The 16,603-nt window shown below is 39.4% G+C and overlaps 1 protein-coding gene across 2 annotated transcripts in view; it reads right to left on the bottom strand.

Annotated features, from left to right (window-relative positions):
• Positions 1-10,465: 10,465 nt before the first annotated feature.
• Positions 10,466-16,603, bottom strand: part of Hmcn1 (hemicentin 1) — a 385,362-nt gene continuing 379,224 nt past the window's right edge. For both annotated transcript variants that reach the window (XM_027934946.2, XM_071600213.1), the window contains 2 exons: positions 13,442-13,568; positions 10,466-11,769 (listed from right to left, as the gene is read on the bottom strand). In XM_027934946.2, the coding sequence (XP_027790747.2) occupies positions 11,403-11,769; positions 13,442-13,568 (494 nt within the window). In that variant the 3' untranslated portion in view covers positions 10,466-11,402. The remainder of the gene's footprint in view (positions 11,770-13,441; positions 13,569-16,603) is intronic.

Raw genomic sequence — 16,603 nt, forward strand, 5'->3', positions numbered from 1 at the left:
CGGGTTTGGAGATAGGATTTCAAGATAGACAGGAGAAGGGAATAGCTAAATGTCCAGGGCTGTTATCCTAAGCAGCATGTGCACTTTATATAAAGGGATTTCCTATCCATGCTCTGCTGTGCTGCAAGCCTCTCACATATAATGTGAATTCAACGGCATGTGCACTTCCAGCATTTGCAAGGGTCTTTGCAGTTAACATACAAAAGCAGAAATATATGGAACAATAGTTTCCAATCTTTTAAACGGAGTGTCCAATTTTGTTTTTAACTGACATTATACACAGAGCTTCAATATTTAAAACAGATTTTTACAAACTCCCATTGAAGTGGCTATTGAGGCCAACCGGTCGTGCTTTGCCTCTTAAAATAGTTGATGAGACACCTTTGGATACACCAACATTTAAAGGAAAGGTATTTAGACAGCACAGGGCAGAAAACTCTCCATGACAAGAATAGAACTCAGCTTAATTGTAGACAGATATTGAACCTTCTTTCCAAAGAACAGACTAGCTTTCATATCAGAAGTGGATTTTTCTTAGATGTCTGACACACAGTAGGACAGGAGGGGTCCACCTAGCCTGGGCTGTAGAGAGGACTTGGAACAAAGGAAAAAAAACCAGGACCAGAACCATGGACTGCCCACTCTGTCACTGCCTGATTTTGCACTAGAATGTTCTTGGAAGAGTGAGTTTTGAGTAAAGCGTGAATGGAGGAAGAACTTCCATTTGCACAAGGAAGTGGAGTGGCCATTCTAGTGGAGCAAAATGGGTAAGATGATCAAGAGTGGTTGAAGTATGTGCAGAAACCATGGATTGGTATATAAATTGGCCTAGAGGTCATATGTATGTAGATTTTTGAGGGGAGACTTTGAACTATTGAGTAAGTAAATAATTAGTAGAGGCCCTCAAAACATACTGAGGATTTTTCATGTCCTAGGAATTATCTATTTCCCCATATTTGGGGTCTTGGACATTTTCTTAACCTATGGAAGGTAGTTTTTTTACCATCTTCTGAATTTTTGGTTTTGTCCTGGCCTTTACCTTTTGTGTGCCCTAATTCCAGATGGTCTATTTATTCTGGTACTAAGTCTCCATAAATGTTTTGGTAATGTGTTCAGGTGCAGTTCTAATTTGATTACCAATTAGTTGCCTTGGTCAACAGGTTTTCTGGACATCCTGTTTCCTTTTCCACTTGACTCTCTCATATTGGTTGATTTCTTAGGATGCTCACTTTTTCTCATCTCTGATTCATCCTTGAGGATTTGGGAATAGGGATTGCTGATATTGATGGTCAAGAGCAAGGATGTTCGTGCGTCTTGGTACTAGGCAGTAGAAATTTAATGGGATGCACAGAAGAGTTAAAACTCTGTGCTTCTATCTGGTGTGGTCCTTTCTTCCTTTGAGCTTTCTCACTTTACATTCACAATGTCTTGTAAATTTGGTAGTCCATCTTCCGTGTACCCATGAGAGGCATACCTCTCTGGAAAGGTCTAGGAAAAGAAGCCAAAAATAGGCTGGGAATATAGCTCAGAGGCAGAGGACTTGCCTAGCATGTGTAAAAACCCTGGGTTTGATTCCCCAGAAATGACCCTCCCCCCAAAAAAACACCCCAAATATTCCTTTGTCTGATTTTGATGAGGACCTGGGTCTTCACTCAGCCTAAGAAGAAAATATGCCAGTTCAAGATGAACCTATGTTACCGATTGGGTCAAAACAACATCTATCAATAAAAAAAACATGTATTTATTTTAACGTTGTGTATTTCTCCCCATAAACTGGTTGTGATTAGGTGGTAAACTGTTGATTGAGGTTCTTGGTTTCTGGCTTAATATCCTATCTACATTGCTAGCAAATTTTGCTACAGGCTCCAAGGAAGATAGAGGAATGAGATGGGTGTGTTATTGCGTGCAGGTTGATGTGAAAACAGGAAGAACCAACAAAGATGGAAGCCAGCTAATGCAGCTAAGATGGTGAAGGCCAACAGGAGGGCTGAGGTGGTAGGAATGGAGAGGAAGGAGGAGCTCATCCAGAAACTACTGTGAAGGCCTTCCAAATTCCCAGGCAGATCCTCTGAGAATAGAAAATTTGAAGCAGAGTCTTGGCAGAGCTTGGTGATTGGGAAACCACATACATGTTCTCCTGCTCCAGCTTGGCAGTTGGCTTTCTGACTCAGTGGAGAGGTGATTACACACGGAAAACTTGGCTTCAGCTTGTCCCCTCCACAGACCCCTGGAACACTGCATTTAATCAGCAGGCTGGCCATCAGGGGTCACTTGACATTTTGAAAATGTGTTTTAGATACCTGGGCAAGTCTGTTGATGCATTCTTTCAGTTTCCCTACAGAGTTGTTCCAGCTCATGGCCAGTGGGCCACACCAGGCACTGCCTCCACACATGGAATCACTTTGTTCAGGAGCCTGGGCCAGAGTGTGATGAGCTTGTCTCCATCCTGCTGTCTGACTCAGAGGTGTAGGAAACTGGAAACATCGGGACACTGTGGACTGTAAGCCCCCAAATCAGATACACTGGGAGCTACAAATCAGAGGGACAGGAACAAAGGGATTCAGTGTACAAGGGCAGCCGCTAGCACCAGAAAAACCATACAGAAGCTCAAGACTTTCTGTTTTTCCCATTGTTCCCTGCAGAATGTCTGTAAAGAAGAAAAGCAGTTATTCCACTGGGTCAAAGTACATTGCTCTCATGAGGATCATGCTTGGGATGGCTAGGACACAGGGCTTCTCTTTAGGGTCTGAGTCAAATAACACCCCCTTCCTATATTCATCTATGGGGACATCATTACTCTGTGAAATAAATTAAAAATGAACATAAATTTTTTAGAGAAATAAGCCTCAAAAATAGAGGGAGATAAGGAGATTAGGCCACCTTTTTTTTTTTCCCCACAAAGAGCATATTGGTTGAATGAATATAAAGCCATGAGTGTGTTTTCTTTCTTTTTAAACATTTATTTTTTAGTTGTAGTTGGACACAATACCTTTATTTTGTTTGTTTTTTATGTGGTGCTGAAGATCGAACCCAGGGCCTTGCACATGCTAGGCAAGTGCTCTCCTGCTGAGCCACAATCCCAGCCCCCTGTTCTTCTTTTGAAGACATCTGGTAGTCAGTCCTCCTTCCCTCCCACATCTTGCCAATGGTATCCTCTTCCTTCTCCTCCTTCATCTATTTTGTTATCTCCTATTCACTGGGAATAAAAGAAACTCAAGACCCAGGGTGATCACACTCTTCCTCAGAGTGGAAGACTCTTCATCTTGCAACTCTGTGTTGTTGTTTGTTTTGGGTGGGGGTTACCAGGGATTTAACTCGGGGTCACTGAAATACTGAGTCACATCCCTAGCCCTATTTTTTTTTTTTGTATTTTATTTAGAGACAGGGTCTTACTGAGTTGCTTAGTGCCTCGCTTTTTGCTGAGGCTGGCTCTGAACTCGCAATCCTCCTCCTGTCTCAGCTTCCCTAGCTGCTGGGATTACAAACGTGTGCCACCATGCTGTCTAACTTGCAACTCTATCTCTAGTGCCTACATCATTTGTGGCATAGAAGAATGAAAAATGGTAATCTGTTGTATGATAATAATAGCTAACAAAAAGTACTGGGGCTGAGTTGGAGATATGTCTTTTGATTCTGAAGTACAAAGCAGTATTATAAATATTTCCATTTTAAAGATGAGAAGACGGGTTTAGTGCGATTTAGAGCTGCTTAAGAAATGGAGGTCATTGTGAATTCAGATTATCTGACTCCAGATAATCTACAAATTGAACATAATCTCTGTTAAAATCCCACAGCCTTTTCTGAAGAAATACAGGCTGATCCCTAAATGTATGTAGAAATTTAAAGGAATAAGTATAGTCAATAATATTGAAAACAAAAAATGGTAGAGGGAACTTTCTTATTATATAATATACTATAAAGCTACAGCAATAAATCTATAGTTAATTCATTTTGACAAAGGTCATTAACAAATCTGTTTCATTTGTGTCACTTATGCCATTGGGTACTGACGGCATACTAGGAGGAGTCACACAAATGAATGAATTGGAGCCAGAAATATGTATGATTTTTCAATGACATCTATCACTATTAAGTAATCTATCACTATTAAGTAATTCTTTAATTGCCTCTAATTTGTTCCATCTCCAATTTTCCACAGGAACTATAAAAAATTGATCCCCATCCTTACCTCTGAAAGCCTTAGTGTATGCTCTATTTTTTTTCCAGTCCTTGGAGTCCTACTGATCCATCACTCATCCTTACATTCTTGCTGCCCTTTGCTCCTGTTATTTTCTTTTTTAGTCGGGGTTTTCACTGCTGTGACCAAAAGGACCTGACCAGAAAAATTGTAGAGGAGGAAACATTTATTTGGTGGCTTATGGTTTCAGTGGTCTTAGTCCATAGAGGGTCGGCTCCATTCCTCAGGGCTGGAGGTGAGGCAGTACAAGATGGCGGAACAATGTGGCAGAGGGAAGCATCTCACATGATAATCAGAGAGCAGAGGGAGAAACTCCACTCTCCAGATACACAATATATACCCCATAGCCACGTTCCCAATGAACCACTTCCTGCAGTCATATCTGACTTGCCTCCAGTTCCCATCCAGTTAATCCCATCAGGGATCAATTATCTGATTAGGTTAAGGATACAGCCCAATCATTTCTCTTCCAAACCCTCTTGCATGTCTCACATGTGAACTTTTGGGGGACACCGCATCTAAACCATAATGTGGACTGAATTATGTTCCCTCAAATTCACATGTTGAATCTCTACTCCCAATATGATAGTACCTGAAAATAGGATTTTAAAGGAGAAAATCAGATTAAGAGTTTCTAAGGGTGGGGCCCTAATCCAGTGACTGGAGTTCTTCCAGAAGAGGAAGAGACACCAAGAATGTGGGCACATAGATGAAAGGCCAAGAGAAGACACAGTGAGAATGTGGGCATCTACAAGCCAATGAGGGAGGACTCGGGAGAAACTAGATCTGCCAACACCTTGATCTTGAACTGCCAGCCTCCAGAACTATGAGAAACAAATTTCTGTCACTTAAGCCACCCAGGCTATGCAATTTTGTTATGGCATCCCCAGAAGACTAAGATGATACTTCTTATTCATTCATGATAGCCTCCCCTCTGTTTTAGATTAAACTCTTCCCATATTCTCCAGAACCTTGCTCTATCAATTTTTTCCCTCTTTCTTTATCTTTAATCATCCAATAGATTTTGGTTCTTTTCTCATATTAAATATGAAATCAATAGACTCATAGTTTTTTTTTTTTGTTTTTAAATCATCAGATATGCTCTTTATTTCACAGCTTTTGGAGGAAGGAATCCTTCTCACTCTGTATTCTTACTGCAAATTCCTGGCATCTTGTGGCAGAGATTCATAGTAGCATTCTTTTTCATAATTATAGCATGGAGTTCAACTAAGAAGTTATTTTTCTTTGTATTCCCTTGTAGGTATTAAGTTATGACCTGTGAGGTATAAGTGAAAGTGTTATATGGGAACTTCTGAGAAATTCCCTTAAAGGGAAGCATGTGTCCTTCTCCTCTTTCTCCTTCCTGTCTGAAATGTGGGCTCTAACTTGCTTTGAGGACTGTTTTTTCCACTGTACCTTGTACGAACTTTTATTATAATTATCATAATGAATTATAATCATTTATTTTCACATGTGAATTATCATGGGCTATAAGTCTTTTCAGTTTTGTATTCATCGTGTTTATCAGTGAGTCTAGCACAAAGTAAGAATGTGATAAATACTTTTCAATTGAATAAATATGTGGATAATTGAATGACTTCTATGGCTAGCTTTGATCATCATAGATCTTGGTCCCTTTATCCAAATTCAGTCCTTCAGTTAGTCAGCTATCCCTGTACTGGTGTGTGGGCATGTATTAGTTACGTTCTGTGCTAAGGTCAGTCGAGGATAAGAGATGACCCCAGTCTACTACTACACTCTCTAGTAGAGAAGAAGCTATATGTGCCAAACAACCATAATATAAAGTAGAAAGTGAGAAGTGTTATAGGAGAGGTACAGAGAAAGACCATGTGAGTTCAGAGAAGGAAGAGATGTCTTTTGCTTATGAAATCGTGGATGACTATGGAGGGTTGGGCATTAAACAAGGCTTGAAGGTGGCTAAGAATTCTGTATGTCAAGGTGGAAAGGAGAATATCACATAGGTAGAAATAGGGGGAAGTTGGATAATGGTAGCTATTGAATGGAAAACTGGGAACATATATGGGAAGTGTTGGAAAATAAGCATTGCAAAAGTAAACTGGGACTCGGTATAGGGAAATATTGGCTCACCTCTCGTAATGAGAGGGGCCACTGCAGTTGGCCTTTTGGGAAAGCTAGGATGTCTCAGGTTTTGAGATCCTTCTGATACATAACCAGTTTTTAGCCTCTTTGATTTAAGTTTTAAAACCTTAGCCTGTAGCATAGGAGAGATGGAGTGCTAGATTTTTTTTTTTTTTTTTTTTTTTAGTGACATTAAATCTCTTTCAGACTCTTCAGAGGAGGTTAATCCATGTTTAGAAAACAATAGATCAGACCCCCAGATTACTCATAGCTGAATTCCAATAGATGATTTTTCAAGGCTGAATGATATTGGCAACTACACTAATCTCCATTTGAGGTCCCACTTCAGTGGGAGACTTGAAGGTATTTTGTAAAAGTGCCAATCTGAGAAGCTATGGTTCACATCCACACTGTAATTAGAATGCTTGGATGTAAGCAGATGTTTCTGAAGAGGTTGCAGAGGAATTTCCTTACTCAGAAAGTTGTACAATGTTATGGTTTTGCAGTCAGATGGACCAGAATCCAAATCTTAGCTCTGTTATCTCCACTATGGATGCTCTGCATCTCCCCAGTGCAGACACATATGTGGTCCAGGGGTTGTAGAAGACGAAGGAGGACTCAGTGGGAGGCAGAACAGCTGTGGGTCCCCCATTGCTCCACACCAAGAGGACACAAAGGAGAGTGAAAAGATTCACTACTTTTCAGAGCAATGTGCCTCTGAAGCAAGATCAATCTCTTTGAGCTTTTAACTTCCTTCTCTGTGAAATGATAGCTTATAATCTGTAGTTCATGGTGTACAGTGCAGTGTTTATCAAAGTATCTGTGGTAAAATTTTTTAAAATATCCAATTTGTTGAAGATAGACACTTCAACAAATTGAAATAAATTACTAAATGAAAAAGGCAGGTACAATACAAGCTTCATTTAAATTTTGTTATTATTGCCTTTCACCAACATGGTTTTAGGTCCAGAGGAAAGGAGGAGTGATGGGGATAGGTCCTGGGGACAGCGTCAGCCTCTGACAAGAGACTTCAGAGAAGGCCACTGCAGGTTATTTAGGCAAGGAAGAACAACTTCCTCACACAGAGAAGAATGGGTGTTTCTGGATGCTTCTGTTGTCAAGAATTGATTTTTGAGCTTTCCAACTTCATCAACATCTGCACCCATGTCTCCGTCCAAAATTTTAGGACCATACTTCTTTCTCAATCAGTGCCATAGCTTAGACATCAAAGTCCCCATGAGTTTGTGAATTTAATTTGTATTACAATTCAGCCACTCTTAGGTTTAAAACTTGATTGAACTTTAGAAACCCTGGCTCTGCCATTGTAAGAGTAAAGAATTTCTTTTGGGTCATCACTCAATGCACATCCCTTTTGCAAATCTTTAACTGGAAATAAAGCCCTGAGCCTTTTGTTTTCCGTCTCCAAGTTCTCCAGTACACTTAGAAGCAAGGAGCAATACAAGCAACCTTTTCATGCTCTCCATTTTCAATAAACTGATCTGGAGGAGTAAACCTAAACCCATGAATATGAGCTACATCCCATGCATTGTTGTCTGTTAACCAACTTAGGCTGCCATAACAAAATATGACTTAAATAACAGAAATTTCTTTTCTGAAAGGGGTGAAGCCTAGCAAGTCTGGTGGAGCTTGGTTTCTGGTGAGGGCACTCTTTCTGGTTTAGAGAGGGCTGCCTTCCTTACTCTGCTTTCATATGGTAGTTGTGGTGGAATGGAGATATAAACAGATGTCTCTTCTCGTGAGGATGCTGATCCTATCATAGTAAGGTCACTCTCTTGTGACCTCATTTAACCTGATTTACCTTATCTTCCTATGTGGTCACATTTGGGGTTAGGGTAACAGATGAATTTTGGGAGTCGCAATTCTGTCCAGAGCAGTCTCTCACCATCTTTAACCCTCCAACTTCAACAATGGGGGTCTCATGCAAGAAAAGCTGGGGCTCTTTGCCACAGAAGTGAACATGTATCTGGCACCGGAGTTGTAGAACATGAAGGATTCAGTGGGAGGTAGGACAGTTGGGGGCTCTCCAGTGTTCCACATCAACATGACGAGCTAATAGTGAAGAGATGTGACTTGAAATAGTACCTACCACTCCTGCAGTGACCTTCTCAGTGTAAAAGTGACATGGCCACAGCTTCATTTCTACTTTCCAGATCTCGTGCAAAATGTCTCATGTGACCCACAATTTGAATGGTGCAAACAAAATGTAGTTCTAGCTTATCTAAACTGACACAGCAGAGAGAAAACGCTTCTAGACTAGAAATGAAAAGTTTTTAATGGAGTGCCATGATCTCTTAGATGTTTTTAACCATTAGTCCTATACAAAGTGGAGTGTATCACAGAGCAGGAGTGAGAAAGGAACTAGCTAGGAGTGGGCTGTATGTGACAATGGTGGCCTTGCCTAGAATGGTAGTGGGGATGATAGAGTCCTACTTTGATGGACTTACTATGTGGAGTTTGGAAAGTGACAAATTATCACTCCCAGGGTTTCAGTGTGAGTAACTGGATGAATGGTAGTTCAATTAATATAGCTGGAAAAAACCATGGGAGAGGGGCTGGAGTTATGGCTCAGTGGTCGAGCGTTTGCCTCACACATATGAGACACTGGATTCGATCCTCAGCGCCACATAAAAATAAATAAATAAAATGAAGGTATTGTGTCCATGTACAACTAAAAAATATTAAAAAAAGGGGAGGAAAGGGGTTTCTGTAGGCATGCATGTATTTAGAGGGCAATAGATACTTATTTAAGTCAATTGTTTATTGAATTAATAGTTAATTAGTCTCAAACAACTAGAAGTCCTGGGGTAACCATCTCAGGGCTTATAAAACGGTTCAACAGGGGCTGGGGCTGTGGCTCAATGGTAGAGTGCTCGCCTAGCACATGTGAGGTCTTGTGTTTGATCTTTAGCACATAAAAATAAATAAATAAGGTATTATGTCCAACTATAACTAAAAAATATTTAAAAAAAATAAATAAAATGGTTCAACATTATCATAGAAGGTTCCAGGCTCTTCCTCCCAACCTCCCTCCCTCCCTATCTACCTTCCTTCTCTATCATTATGTAGGCTTTTGTCCTCAGAGTTGTTGCTACACTATTACAAGATGGTTGTCGTATCCCTATGTATATTCTACTCATGGAATGATGGGTTTGGGCAAAGGACAAAACAGGCATGCCATCAATACTTATTTATTTTTGGTACTAGGGATTGAACCCAGGGACACTCAACCACTGAGCAACATCCCCAGCCCCTTTTTATATCTTAGAGACAGGGTTTCACTAAGTTGCTGAGGTTGGCTTTGGACTTGTGATCATCTTGCCTAAGCCTCCTGAGCCACTGGGGTTAAAGGCATGTGCCAATGTGCCTAGCCATTTAAAAGTCCTAAGTCTGAGGAGTGAAGCAGGTATACTGATTCAAGTACAGTGCATTTCCCCAAGTTCTAAGTGAGATATCACAATATATTGCGGGGGGGGGGGGGGGGGAAGGTTTATGATTAAATACCTTGGAAAAGGTTGGCTTGAACAACTTGTTACTGAACTTTTAAGATCCTTTAAATGTGCAGTGTTCATAGTAAATCTTTATAGGAGGACATATTATGCAGTGCTTCTTGAACTTGTTTGACTCTGAAATGCCTTTGACTCAAAGTACCTTTTGTTGGACTAGCGGTCTATACACTGTTCTCTGGTAAACTTAGAGCTTCACCTGCCTGACTACATACGGATGAGAAACATTTTTCAGGGTTCTTTGAATAATGTGATCCTAAGTAAAAATCCTTCAATCCTAGGCCATGATTTGGCCTTCACTAGTTTAATATCTATCACAGGTGAGAGGTAGATTCACTAGAGATAAGGTCACTGTTTAGATGGCTGAGGAAACTTGTACTGAAGACATCATTTGATTTGAAGTCTGAGGAGATAGTGGCAGAAATGCCCTCCTTTCTCTAACAAGCTGTGATGTCTAAAGAAAGGTGCTTAAGTTATTGGTGTCCAAGGGCTCTATAAATAATACCACCTATTTCAAGGGCTGTTGTGATGTATACATATTTATATATGACCATAAATCTGTTATAGCTATAAGGAAACACATTTCAGGTTCGGAAAAAAAAAAAAAGTTGTAAAAATTTTTTTGAGTGACTTTATTGTGACATTGTTTTTTATAAAATAATTTTATAAAAGAGCCCATCAAGATATTATATAGAAAATACATACTAAGGTAATATATATATACACTTCATAAAAATAGAATACATCTTGGCAATTGCTTACAGAGTCTGGTACCACCATGTACAGTGTATTGACGTTTAATGTGTTAATTTGAACATACAAGATTAAAAAAATAAACCTGTCTTATTGGCATTTTAAAAAATTGTTTTCCTTGACAGAAAAATAAAAAAAACCCCAAAATTGTAAGTTATGGTAGCTAACTGAAAGATTGGATCAAAATGTTAGAGCAAAGATCCATGCCATTGACAATCAGCTGGGGACAAAGTAAATTTTTCTATTACCATAAGTTGTTCAGATGATTTCACAAATCAATAAAAATGATATCCTTATTTTGGATGTTCTGTCAAGGTAAGCACCATTTGGAGTTAAACTCTCTGGTAGTGGTACTATATTTGCAAAATGTGGTATTCCCCTCTCCTGCCTTAAATGAAAATAGTTGTCCTATTATAAAGTATCAGTACTTGAAAAATTTTTTCACTTCATAAACTTTTATCAAAACACAGAGCAACTAGTTTATTCTGAAAATAGTCACATGCTCAATCGACTTAACTTTGAATTTAGTTGTTTTTGTTTCATTGTTTCATAAACATCACTGCTATGTCCTGTTAGATATTCAGAATCATCTTTGGGAAGTAACTGCTCCAGTGTAATAAATAAAGAAAATAATAAGGGACTCCTCTAGACCTTACTAAAATATATGACCATGGTGGGAGCATAAAAATACTTCAGCAGTATCAAGGAAGGCACATGAAACAGGAGAGCACCATTTTCAAGTTGCCAAGTTTGCAACTGTTGGAGAGGAAGTTGACTGTAATGATTAAAATGTGGTTTAACTGTGTGAAGAGGTTCTGCAGAGCTTCTTAGTATGGATAGGCAGAGACAGCTATATAAACGATGAATGTGGTCTGATATTCAATGGTCCCATTGGCACTGTAGGATAAAGCTCGAACCCTCATGCGGTAGGTCTCTGGCTCTCGAAGTGGCCGGGTGGTATACACCACCCCCTTCAGGTTTTCATCCCTTAAGGCAAAGGGAACTGTCTGTTCCTCATCCACCATGAGGAAAGTTGTCCTGGGATGCATCACTCCATCCTGCGTGTATGCAACCAGCCGGATTAAATCTTGATTGGCAGCTATTCCAAATGGGAGGGAGACAAGTTTATACTCCAAGGCATATGGGCTCAAGGCACATTCCAAATCATTGGGTGGACAGTTCTTGAGGCAGAACCTAAGGACAACAAACGTGGAATATACAAAGTTATCTGGTTTGGAGGCAGGAGAGAGCATGATCCAGGCAACTATGACAACATTTAGGCATTAAATGCAGAAGCCAGTAAGACTGCAACAGCAGTAAGGCTCACCCCATGCTCTGTGTTACTAAGTCATGCCAGATGGCTAAGAGATTATGGTCTAGAGTCAAGTACCCATCTCTCTGCTCCATTAAAAGCAAGAAACGTTGGAGCTCTTGAAGTAAGCACAAATACCGTGAGTTGCATAGGGCCACTGCAATCTATGCCATCACTTTTGGCTGCCAAGGTTTCCCAGAGCACTGTCCCCAGCATAAAAACACCATGTAACCAATGTCTAGAACTCTACCTCTGCAGAGAGCATCTGGTGGGGCTCATTGGCGATTGAACCAGGGCCTCATGGATGCTCTACTGCTGAGATCCCCAGTTCCAAGTGTACTTTTCTTTGAAATGAAAAGTCAGTTTTGAAAACAAAAGCATCTGTACATATTGGAAACAAATACTTCTTAAAAGGAGGAATATAAGCTATTTTTAAAATTATAACATCTATCCTAACACTGTTTGAAAGCTGAAATAGGATACACTGATATTTGGCTTATTTTTCTAAAAATCCTGGCCCCGGGGGAGAACTTCCTTTGTAATTATCTTTCATATTATTTTAGATTAAAAACCATATATTCTTTTTCCAGAGCCCACACTGACTGCTTTTTAAGTCATGATGACTTTCAAATTGTTGCCAGAAATCGAGAGGGGGAGGGGAAAAAAAAAGCAGAGGACCATTGAAGAAGATATGGATTCTTTAGTCATAGTATTCATAGTATTTCTAGACATTTCATAAGTCCATAATTCTAATTTTCTCCTTTCCTTTCCTATTCCCATGAGACCAATTACAAATAGTTTTTTTTTGGTGGATTCTGAGCAAACCACACTTAACCACGGTCCAGTAACTTGGTAGGCATGACCAAGAGTCAAACCGAGTGTGAGCCCCAATGAGTATTTGGCTTTAAGAACCTCTTCATAGTAGGCACGATCCAGAATGAACATTATCACCGTTTTCAAGCATCCTGTTACCTTGGTACCTAGTCTGGGCATAACATTTCCAAAAGAGGAGGGAGAACATAGAAGAACAGTTTATTTAGAACCCAGCAAAGACTGAGTGAGACAACAGGACGTGTCAGCAAGACAACAAGCATGGGCAGACTACTGACTCATCCTCGCTCATCTCCATCTCCCATTGCCCCGCGAGTCATCCTAACCACAGACAAGGTACTGCTTGGAGTGCTCTATACACTGAGAACACTTAAGAGTCCTGAGGCTTCACAAATGGAAACTGGGACATTTCCAAGAAAGGCAGGCTCTATCACCCCTAAGATGCTCTCTGCAGAGGTAGAGTTCTAGATGTTGGTTACACAGTGTTTTTGTGCTGGGGACAGTGCTCTGGGAAATCTTGGCAGCCAGAAGTGATGGCATAGGTTGCAGTGACCACTGAGCTCATTTCTTGCCCATTCACTGAAGAAGGAACACAGTGTCACCCCACAACCCCCTTGAGTTTGTGGAAAGTCTATGAGTTAACATGGGCACAGACAGGGTGCAGACTGGAGAGAGATGACGGATTTTTCAGAAGCTTGTTTGGGATGAGAGGGCAAGACATACCCTGAAATAGGATGCCGCTGGTAGTTGGGTGGGCAGGGAGTGTCGATGCACTGGTAGCTTCCTCTCATGTTGAAGCACATGCGATTGGGCCCACACTGCACATTCTGTTCCAGACACTCATCCACATCTAGGCAGAGCAAAGGAAAACAGCATCAGCAACGGGGGGGGGGGGGGGGGGGAGGGAAGAGGTGGCCCAATGAGCTGCCATTGTGGATATCTGCAATATGGTGGCCTAAGTTTCAACCATGAAATGGTAATCATGTTCCCTGGTGTAGATTTCTGAAAAACACTTAAAAAAATAAGAGCTATAAAAGGAGAAGGGGGCTATTAAGAGCTCTCTGGTGTCTTTTATATTTGAAAAACAGAGTACACTTGAGTTTTGTAAAGCAAATAATATTTTAAATGCACTACAAACAAGCTAAAAAATCTAAAGCACACTTGTGGATGCTTTTGCAAAGTAAAGAACCTCTTTAAAATGTGAGGGAACTTTCTCATCTGTTTTGTAAGCTCAAATTGTTAAGTGGGAAGTAGGATAGTAGAAATAAAAGAAGTTGTAAATTCTGGGGAGACTGTACAGATCTTGAGGAAAGAGACACAATAAAGAATAAAAGGTCCAGGATGAAATGAATGACCCCCAAGCTATTCAAATTTGACTAAAAGGAGCACAGTTCACCCGAGTCTGTGCAGTCTATCCTAACCTGGTGGCAGAGGAGGCTCATCCTACTGTAACAGTAACATGGGGGAAATATGCAAACAAAATGATCTTTATTTTGTTTTTTCTGCACAGAGACGTTAAGGAGAAACAATTAAAACACTAGAATTAAGGACAATTAAAACAGAACTTAAACAGGTACCCATTGGCCAGCACCTATTTCATGATAGAAGTGTAGTCAGGATGCACCTCTTGGGAGAACTGATTTGGGTTTATTTCATTGTACTTTTTCCCTCCTGCACACAGGATCTAGGTTTATTCAATCAATCACTTAGGGGGTGCAATGCTCCTTACAAGTGCCTATATACAGCCATCTGACTGACTTTGGACTTAGCCAGGCATGCTGGTACACACCTGTAATCTCAGCAGCCTGGGGAAGCTGGAGGATCGCAGGTTCAATGCCAGCCTCAGCTGGCTCAACTTAGTGAGACCCTGTCTCCAAATACAAAATGAAAAAGGCTGAGGATGTGGCTCAGTAGTAAAGCGCCCCGGGTTCAATCCCCAGTACAAAAAAAAAAAAGCTTCCCCTCAGTTTTTCTAATTAGCCTCATTTAGCCCCCAATCACGCTCCTCACTGTTCTTAAAAACAAACAAAAACAAAAAACACAAGAAAGGAGGGAGGTACTGTATGACTATGTAATAATGACTCCTGTTATTATATAATTATAATGCACCAATAAAACAAAAACAGAAGAAAGTTAAACAAATCATACTTTTAACAGTGTAGTGACGTTTAGTTTTTATTAAATATTTAAAGAATATTATAGAAATTAAACTATGGGCTTATAATTATTATGGCTATCAGAAACAAATCCCAAAATGGGCTGAAAAATTTCACACTGATAGATTTGGAAGATATGAATGCATTTAACCAAGTGTTTCTGGATACTTTCAAAAAATAATTTCAGATGAAAATACTTAAAATGTCAGAACAGTACGAAGTAATTCACATTTTTGGTAAATATTATGGATTAGTTTTTATAAAACAAAGACAGATGAGAACTCACTTCAAATGCAAGGCCAATAATGTTTCTAAATTTTTAGAATTAGATTAGTGGTGCATAAAATTAGCATAAGTATCTTTTAGTTTCTCTTCACCACTTCTTAGGCAAATCTTAATTGGTTAAGCTTTGTGTATTTTGCTTTCATTTTACAGTATGGTGATTTCCACTTTTGACAAGAATTAATTTCCCTTTTCTTATTGACAGTTCTATCACTAGTATAAAAAGCTTTTAAAAAAAAAATCCTGTCTGAATTAAAAGCTGTCTTTTGTTCTTCATAAATGCTTCATTTTCTAACTACCCCCTCCCATGTAATTCTTTAAAGGCTTCTTCAAAAGGTATCATTGTTTTCTCTCATAATTTTTAATTCCACAAAAATATGTAACCCATTTAAATTGCAAACATTTCAACTGATACCTGTTTCTGATTTGTTCACAGTATTTTTCACTCCATAGCGCAAACAAAAACTGAAAAACTCTTAAGTCAATGAGTGACAAGGGCAACTTAAAAAAAAAAAAAAAAAAGGCCAAATTTAGAAAAGAGGAAAACTCTCATGAATGTGTTATGATCGAACTCTTCTAATCTGGCTAAGAAGTTTTGCAGTTGGTTTGGTTATTTCAAATATCCAACAGTATTTGCCTCATTTCTTTCTCAGATGTCTGGTGCACATATAGGAAGTGTAGTGAATTTGTTTTAGGATCCTGAGGATCACATAATCACTCGGAGAATTAATACTATTTATCTGTACAATGGGTATAAATGATTGCCTTGATGTATCTATACTATTGACTCAAATGAAGTAACAGTTGCTCTGGAAAAACACCACCCTGTAAATAAATGTTATTCTAGTACTTTATATCTCAGTAAAATATTCTGTATGATGTCGACTCTTAGTAATATTTAGTGACTGATGAGTGGGAGCAAAGGTTATCATTGAATTCGGGTTCCCTGTCAATCCCACAATCTTAACTGGGGACTGTCAGAGTGTAAGAGGCTGGGATGGGAGCTGCTCATGGTAACTAAGTGAAGCCATTTCTCACCCTGGTCATAGTTCCAGGAACATGGGTTCCATGAGCATTTCTAGAAACTTTTTTTTGTTAATACCAAATAGTCCCAATTTGCTTGCTACTGATAAAGTACTCTTCTGAAGATTTTACCTGTTATTCTTCACAAAGGAATAGTTTGTACATGACAGAAATAAAATTCATATTAAGACCTACATAATATTCACTTTTGTTCACAAAATCGAGGAAGTTTCTTAGAGATTTTTAAGTCATTTAAGATCTGAAGCAAGATAACTCCTTTTTAATCAAATATCTGTTGTAATATAATATACACCAAAGTACAGTTCTTGAACATTTTTGTGTAAAAAGGGAATTGCAGAGATTGATTTTTTTCTATTACCACTTTACTTTGTTCCCAATTCTGTTATAGAACCTGTAAGCTAGT

The sequence above is a fragment of the Marmota flaviventris genome, chromosome 12 (assembly GCF_047511675.1).
Source record: "Marmota flaviventris isolate mMarFla1 chromosome 12, mMarFla1.hap1, whole genome shotgun sequence".
Lineage (NCBI taxonomy): Eukaryota > Metazoa > Chordata > Mammalia > Rodentia > Sciuridae > Marmota > Marmota flaviventris.